Source organism: Oncorhynchus kisutch, linkage group LG29 (assembly GCF_002021735.2).
Source record: "Oncorhynchus kisutch isolate 150728-3 linkage group LG29, Okis_V2, whole genome shotgun sequence".
Taxonomy (NCBI): Eukaryota; Metazoa; Chordata; class Actinopteri; order Salmoniformes; family Salmonidae; genus Oncorhynchus; species Oncorhynchus kisutch.
The window spans coordinates 4172495-4181288 of record NC_034202.2 but is presented as its reverse complement, the minus strand read 5'-3'; the positions used below and the strand labels follow the sequence as shown (position 1 = coordinate 4181288).

The window sequence follows — 8794 nt, the reverse complement described above, 5'->3', positions numbered from 1 at the left end:
AGATTGATGAGGGAAAAAAATAATTGAACCAATTTTAGAATAAGGCGGTAACATACCAAATGTGGACAAAGTCAATGGGTCCGAATACTTTCCAAATGCTGTATGTAGATATCTCTATCAGAAAGAACAGTACATTTCCCTTGACGGAGTGATGCTGAATGCAACCAAGATTCTCACCTTACCCCACTCTCCCCTGCCTTAGGTAGACCGTCCATCCGCATGTCTCTGTTCTGCTCTCACATCTCCACAACAACTTCCAAATGCATTGAATAAAGTCACTTTATTTCCAACATACAGTAAAATACATCATATAACCATTGAAATGTTAAAACATCCAAAGTTTGGACCCATCTACTAAGTCACAGGGTTTTTCTTGATTTCGACAATGTAGAATATAGTGAAGACATCAAAACTATGAAATAACATGGAACCATGTAGTAACCAAAGAAACGTGTTAAACAAATCACATCCAAACTTTTGAATGGTACTGTACATTTTGAAGAATTGAAAAACAACAATATTGGCGCTAAAAGACATTGTGTGTTACATATTAGTTGATGTTAGCAGTTTATGTATAATGTTAGCTTATGAGATAAAAATTAAGTTAATCGTAGTATTAGAAAAGTGATGATTGACTTGCATTCTTATAGAAAAAACTAAATAGCACTAAAAGGCACAGTTTCAATGTCGAGAAATACCTCAAATAAAAATGACATCTGTAATGTTAGACAATGAAAAGTAATGATTCACGTTCTAATAGGAAATACAAAAATTAAATCTCTTCACTAATTTGAAGCGGATAATTCAGTCAGATTACAGAGAGACATACAAAAATGACTTGTATCCAAGACCGTACAGGAAGTAGAAAAAATAAATAAGAACTGCTTAGAAAACTATTAACGATTCTACTCTTTTCTACTGTAATGTATGAATTGTATACTTAGCACTGTAGCCATAAGATAAAGAATTCAATATGAATTTACTTGTTTTTTTAAATGTAACACTTTGAACATTTACATCTGTGGCTAAAACATTGTCTTCTTGATACTGTTACTATCCTACAGAGCAAGCAGTTCTAACTGGGCCTTCGCTGAAAGAGTAAAAGAAAAACTCCCCCAAATAATTATAATTTGCTATTTGTTTCATTAGCCCATTTTTGATATAGTCCCCAAAACATTTTTATGTCAGCAATAAAGTTTATAACCTTCAAAATACGGAAATACTGCCAGTATCAATAATGGACACTTCTGAGGTAAAACACAATACTTCAGAAGAGAGAATAAACACAGTGCCATCTGCTGGTCAAGCTCCCTCACTGCAACCAAACCACTTTCAATAAACATTGGAAGGAGTTAGTTACCACACAATGTAACGCTGTTTAAGTTTGAGAAAAGCAGAGCTCTATCAATTCAACATTCAACTCCTCTACAATATCAGTCAGTCTATCTTCTCAGATTCACCCCGCACTCGCTCTCTGGTTGTACGTGGCACATACACTAAGGGGGACAGATTGTGTGTGTTTAGTGTTTGACCATGAAGTTGATGAGCTTTCTGGCGTCCTGTTTCTGACACATCTGTATGGGCTGGCTTGGCTCCAGTGAGGTGCTGATGAACCAGCCGGGGTACATGGCCGACTCGAAGGTGGTCAGGGAGAAGCCAGTGGTACTCTTGTAGAAGAGGAAGCGAACCGTTTTTTCCTGAGCTCCGATGGTTGTTAACTGGTCCTCACAGCGCTGAGAGAGAGAAAGAGAGAGAGCGAGAGAGAGCGAGTGAGAGAAAGAGAGAGAGCGGGGAGGAGAAAAGGATTAGGATGATGCGGTGAGGTAAGTGTGTGTGGGTTTGAGTGATAAATGTGAGTGAGTACCTGCATGTGACTGAGTAAGAGAGGGAGTAAGTGAGAGACCGACCTCCAACTGTAGGACAGGAGTTGCGCTGTCTTCCTGCTTGGAGCAGGAGAGGTTCCATTGGTCTATCCTTAAGACAACTGGCAGGGCCTGATTGGTGGTGATGGTGCTGGCATTACTATACTTGGAGAGGTTGAACCTCGCTGAGAATGAGAGAGACAGAGTTAAAGGGCATCTTCACTATTTTTTGTCATTTTTAACACTCATCTATGATGTTGCCGATTTTGGTAAAGGCTGCCAAAAACAAAGCTTACAGAATGTTTGCAATGTGCCTGCGATGTAGTTTGGCAGTTAGCCTACCTCTCCGGTTGTTGCCTCCCTGGATTGTGACGGCCTTCAGCTCCATGGTTCTGTGGCAGTACACCAGGCTCTTCTGGTGATGGTCACACAGGCTATACTGCTGGGGACTGCCAATCTGCTCGAAGGTCCCCTTTACCTTTTTGGTCACCACTCCCATTGGCTCCTGGATCGAGACCATCACACACTCTACACAGAGGAAGAAGGGGCCAGTGGAGGGGGAAAACAGAAGGGGGGGGGGGTAGGGAGAAAGGGTGGAGACACAGGAAAAGGACCGTCAATCAAATTCATTGTTTAGGGAACTGGACCTAAAATAACTGAAAAGCAGTACAGTATAATCAAAGAGTATAGAGTCCAGGATTAAGAGTCAATTTCATTCATATTTTGAGGAAAATGTGGAAATTGAATTTCAGTTTAGTTCCAGAATTAACCAAATTGAAATGAAACGGCACGGCAGCCTAGGCACCTTCCACCAGGTTATCAATGAGGATGCTGCAAAACTGCTTGTCGGTGCACTCCATGTCCAGGGGAGTGTGTGTGGAGTCGGACTTCTGGATGGGGTTTTTCATCCTATGCAGCGCAATCACCAGGTGAGCCACCTGTCTCATGCCTCCCCGATGCTGTAGGATAACCTCCAAGTCCAGGCTCAGGTCCGCTTGCAGCCCACAGCGCTCCATCTCTGGTCCACTCTACACACATACAAGTAATCAGAATGAGAGTCCATGTAGAAGAAAAAAAATAACTACATTTTTTCTTCTTCTGTTGAACAAGCCACCACCACCACAAGTGCACGCAATTTAATATCAAAGAGTACCTTATTGGTCCTCTTTATGTAAAAACACACTCAACCTATGTTGGTGATGCTCCGTCTAAAGTCTTACAACTGGTGTACCCTAATCATTGTGGCGCTTGACATTCTTCTTTATGCAAGGTTAACAAAACGTTTTACCTTCGCATCAGGCAGGCGGTATTCGGTATCAAACTCCATACTCGAACATGCGCTGCAGAGAAATTAAAACTAAAGATGTTAGCATAAAATGCCGTCTTCCTATTCAAGCTCAGATAAACACGTTTTTTTTGTCTATAGGTGGGTCTAACCATTTCTAAAAACGTTTAAAAAATAACCAGACAAGCTAGGTTTGTGAAAACTGCATGTACACCAGCAAATTGAAAACAGGCAATCTGCCGTTCAAGCAATAACACAGCTGAGGTATGTGGCTGGAGAAATGGAACCACCCTCAAATTCATAGACCGAGCTATGGATGCAAGGACTGACATGTTATCAAAATTATATATTGAACCCTGCTTTGAGGCTATACCGTGTTTGTTTACAAACAATGGAGTAAAACAAGCTATACTTTGGGTTCTGAATCTCGCGAGGCAGTTATATTCTGCAACATTTCATTTAAAAGTCAAAACATGTAGCAAACTCAAATTTCCCTTTTTAGGTAATGATTTATTTGTGTCATCTTCAATTAGGATATTTTACTGTAGGCTATATATATTTACCGGAAGGGTAATAAATAAACTCAAACAAAAAACAGTGTAAGAACGGCAATTGATACAGTATTCCTCAGAAATCAATTCAGACAACTTCGATTTAGCTGAGAGCGTCAGCTAAATCGAAGTCCATGATTCTGAGAGAAAATGAGAACAAAAATCACTGTCATTTGAGATTACCATAAAATACTTTACATGAATTGTATTGTATTGTATATTTTTTTTAAGTAAAATAAAAATAAAAAAGTAAAGTACGTTTTTCTAAATACATCACCTTTAGAGAGAGTTTATATGCTGGAAGAGTTGTCTGTCGTACTTGAAGTGTGAAACTGGTGTATAACGTGCCAAGACACACGCTTTTTAAATCGGCGGTTTACGAGAGCATCATGACAAAAAAATGTATAAATAATGACTCGTTCTAATTTGTAGATCAGTCAGTCATTCAAAATTTCCCCATGATACATTGCGGGTTTGATCCTCTCGAACACGGCCAGAAACGACCGGTGTAGAGAACAGGCGAAACTACCGCACTTCCGCTGAACGTGGTCGAAAAAGTAAACGCACTTTTAGAGTTTATCCAAGCGGGTTCCGGTTTGGAAGCACGATTTCGACTTTTCGAACAGTCTACTTCCGTACTGCAGTTTAATTGACGTTCGGCCCAGAAAGACCATTTCAACAGATTGCCACATCCTTTGTGCACTAAACATCCATTGAATTGTACCAATAATTGTCACTTACCACGTTTCCATCTACAGTTTTTATGTGAGTAAAATCATACTCCATAAAAATAAATGAATGCAGTCAGATTCTTTTGTGTGAGTAAAATTAATTCTGCGAGAAATGGTGGTGGAAACACCTTTATGCTCAAATATTGATATAATAACCATCATATCTAAGTAATCTTGGAGTCCTGTGGCGGTATTGTGTGTGGTCCTCCCACTATGACTTTGGAAACCATGCAGTTTATTAGGCTAGAGATTGACATTTACATTTTAGTCATTTAGCAAATGCTCTTATTCAGAGCAATTAGGGTGAAGTACCTTGCTTAAGAGCACATCAACATATTTTTCACCTCGTCAGCTAGGAGATTTGAACCAGTGATCTTCTGGTTACTGGCCCCATGCTTTTAACCGCTAGGCTACCTAGGCCAGTTGAGAACAAATAATCATTTACAACTGTGACCTAGCCAAGATAAAACAAAGCAGTGCGACAAAAACAGCAACACAGAGTTACACATGAACAAACACACAGTCAATAAAACAATAGAAAATCTATGTGCAGTTGAAGTCGGAAGTTTACATACACTTAGGTTGGAGTCATTAAAACTAGTTTTTCAACCACTCCACACATTTCTTGTTAACAAACTATAGTTTCGGCAAGTCAGTTAGGACATCTACTTTGTGCATGAAACAAGTCCTTTTTCCAACAATTGTTTACAGACAGATTATTTCACTTATAATTCACTGTATCACAATTTCAGTGGGTCAGAAGTTCACATACACTAAGTTGACTGTGCCTTTAAACAGCTTGGAAAATTCCAGAAAATGATGTCATGGCTTTACAAGCTTCTGATAGGCTAATTGACATCATTTGAATCAATTGGAGGTGTACCTGTGGATGTATTTCAAAGCCTACCTTCAAACTCGGCGTCTCTTTGCTTGACATCATGGGAAAATTAAATGAAATCAGCCAAGACCTCCGAATTTTTTTTGTTGTTGACCTCCACAAGTCTGGTTCATCCTTTGGAGCAATTTCCAATTGCCTGAAGGTACCACGTTCATCTGTACAAACAATAGTACGCACGTATAAACACCATGGGACCACGCAGCCGTCATACCGCTCAGGAAGGAGGCGCATTTTGTCTCCTAGAGATGAACGTACTTTGGTGCGAAAAGTGCAAATCAATCCCAGAACAACAGCAAAGGACCTTGAAAATGCTGGAGGAAACAGGTATAAAAGTATCAATATCCACAGTAAAACGAGTCCTATATCAACATAACCTGAAAGGCCACTCAGCAAGGAGGAAGCCACTGCTCCAACACTGCCATAAAAAAGCCAGACTACGGTTTGCAACTGCACGTAAGGACAAAGATCGTACATCTCAAGACATCAGTCAGGAAGTTAAAGCTTGGTCGCAAATGGGTCTTCCAAATGGACAATGACCCCAAGCATACTTCCAAAGTTGTGGTGAAATGGCTAAAGGACAACAAAGTCCTAAGGCTTTGAAGTCAAGGTATTGGAGTGGCCATCACAAAGCCGTGACCTCAATCCTATAGAACATTTGTGGGCATAACTGAAAAGGCGTGTGCGAGCAAGGAGGCCTACAAACCTGACTCAGTTACACCAGCTCTGTCAGGAGGAATGGGCCAACATTCACCCAACTTATTGTGGGAAGCTTGTGGAAGGCTACCCGAAAACGTTTGACCCAAGTTAAACAATTTAAAGGCAATGCTACCAAATATTGATCCACCATCCAAAGTAATATTAATACCTTCACCATGCTCAAATGCATGTTCAATGTCTGCTTTTTTTATTTTGACCCGTAGGTGCCCTTCTTTGTGAAGCGTTGGAAAGCCTCCCTGGTCTATATAGTTGAATCTGTGTTTGAAATGTACTGCTCGACTGAGGGACCTTACTGATAATGTGTGGGGTACATTATCAGTTACTCCTGAACTTATTTAGGCATAACCAGTGGCAGAAAAAGTATCCAATTGTGATACTTGAGTAAAAGTATAGATACCTTAATAGAAAATGACTCCAGTAAAAGTCACTCAGTAAAATACTACTTGAGTAAAAGTATAGATGTATTTGGTTCTAAATATACTTAAGTATCAAAAGTAAAAGTATAAAAGCAAGCAGATGGCACTATTTTCTTGTTTTTTAATTTACTGTTAGCCAGGAGCACACTCCAACACTCAGACATCATTTATAAATTATGCATTTGTGTTTAGTGAGTTCACCAGATCAGAGGCAGTAGGGATGACCACGTGTTCTCTTGATAAGTGAATGAATTGGACCATTTTCCTGTCAGCTAAGCATTCAAAATGTACTTTTGGGTGTCAGGGTAAATGTATGGGGTAAAAAGTACATTATTTTCTTTAGGAATGTAGTGAAGTAAAAGTAAAAGTGGTAAAGTACAGATACCCAAATAAAACTACTTAAGTTGTACTTTAAAGAATATTTACTCCAGTACTGGCGATAACAAAGGGGTTGCATACTCATTGACCCAAGACATTTCAGCTTTGCATTTTTTATTAATTTGTAAAAATGTCAAAAAACCTATTTCCACTTTGACATTATGGGGTATTATGGATAGGCCAGTGACCAAATAATTGCAATTTAAATCAATTCTAAATTCAGGTTGTAAACAACAGAATGTGGAAAAAGTCCAAGGGGGTGAGTACTTTCTGAAGGCACTGTAGATGTTCATTGTTTCTTTTGAAAAAAAAAAAAAAGATTTACAAAGGAATAGTTTCACCATATTAAAACGAGAGTTCAGTCACGTGGCAGGGTTGACCTTAAAATGAGGGATAGACGTAAAGGAATAGCTAATCAGGAAAAATTATAATTTCAGAAATCACTTTTAGTCCAGGGGATAGGTGAAATAATTGTTCCATTTTATGTTTGTAATGATTTCACCCATTTTTTTATTTTTTTATATTTTTTAACCCCAAATCCAAATGAAATTCTGTTTGACTGTAGTCTGTACTTCCCAGACTGCCTGTAATCTTTAAAATGTTCCTTAAGGTATCTTGTAATATTGTACCAAGTTCAACACTTGTACCATAAAGTGGAACGATCTCAAGCATATTTGGTTCTTATCAACTGGATTATTTGTCAAAGCAACAAAACAAGTAGGGCTTTTACAACGATGGCAAAACTTGAGGTTAAAATGCATAGTAGAGATATGAGGAAATTAAATTAGGGAAATTCAGATGGCAAAAGAAAAAGGGGAAATAGCTGTTCAGCTGCTTTCTGATTCAATACTGAGAGAGAGAGAGTAATGTTCCTGAGCGATTATGTGTGTGTGTGTGTGTGCGTGCTTCTCGCTAATGTCACTGTATGGGTTATCGTTGGCAGGATGTTGGGGGGGCGGTTTGGGGAGCTCGGGGCGAGTAAAAACATTACACAGAAGATTGTGGTGAGAAGAGGAAAACTAACTACAAGTACCCACATGTAAACAACGCAGAATGATTCTCAATCGTGTGGTTTAGGGTTATGGCTATACCATTGCAGTTTGGCCTAGGTCAGAACTTTCCAACCCTGTTGCTGTAGAGCTACCTTCCTGTAAATTTTTGCTGAAACCCTAATCTAGCGCACCTAATTCTAATAATTATCTGGTTGATAAATTGAATCAGGTTAGTTAGAACTGAGGTTGGATCAAAACCTACAGGAGGGTAGATGTCCAGGAACAGGGTAACAGCGCCCTGGCCTAAATAAACACAAGTACAGTTGAAGTCGAAAGTTTACATACACTTAGGTTGGAGTCATTAAAACTCGTTTTTCAACCACTCCACAATAAATTTAAAAAAAACTTGTTCTCCCCAATTTCGTGGTCTCCAATTGTTTTTAGTAGCTACTATCTTGTCTCATTGCTACAACTCCCATACGGGCTCGGGAGAGATGAAGGTTGAAAGTCATGCGTCCTCCGATACACAACCCAACCAAGCCGCACTGCTTCATAACACAGCGCGCATCCAACCCGGAAGCCAGCCGCACCAATGTGTCGGAGCACCTGGCAACCTTGGTTAGCGTGCACCCGCCACCGGCTGGTCATCACTGGTGCGCGATGAGAAAAGGATATCCCAACCGGCCAAGCCCTCCATAACCCAGACGACGCTAGGCCAATTGTGCGTCGCCCCACGGATCTCCCGGTCGCGGCCGGTTACGACAGAGCCAATACTGAGAGAAAGAGTACGTGTGTGTGTGTGTATGTGCGAATTATTGCAAATAAACAGTACAGGTGAAAGAATACAAGAGAAATTACACAGTAATTATAATACAAATAATAATGCATAGATTGAGTGAGGAGCATGCAAGATCATTTCAATACTCAAAAACATCTAATACTCAGTTCCCAATACATACTCTGT

General features: G+C 39.8%; 1 protein-coding gene across 1 annotated transcript; it reads right to left on the bottom strand.

The window, feature by feature from the left end:
• Positions 1-261: 261 nt before the first annotated feature.
• LOC109874230 (interleukin-1 beta) lies at positions 262-4257 on the bottom strand. Its single transcript, XM_020466055.2, has 6 exons — positions 3976-4257; positions 3151-3202; positions 2668-2890; positions 2205-2390; positions 1908-2047; positions 262-1733 (listed from the first exon to the last, which is right to left on the bottom strand). Exons 2-6 carry the CDS (start codon positions 3187-3189, stop codon positions 1521-1523), a joined length of 801 nt encoding a protein of 266 aa, XP_020321644.1. The 5' UTR covers positions 3190-3202; positions 3976-4257; the 3' UTR covers positions 262-1520.
• Positions 4258-8794: the final 4537 nt, after the last annotated feature.

Coding starts and splice junctions, on each gene's coding strand:
- LOC109874230 (XM_020466055.2), bottom strand. CDS start 3,189: ATGGAGTTTGATACCGAATACCGCCTGCCTGATGCGAAG. Junction 2,891..3,150: donor ACCGCCTGCCTGATGCGAAG/GTAAAACGTTTT, acceptor GTATGTGTGTAG/AGTGGACCAGAGATGGAGCG. Junction 2,391..2,667: donor CATTGATAACCTGGTGGAAG/GTGCCTAGGCTG, acceptor TCCTCTGTGTAG/AGTGTGTGATGGTCTCGATC.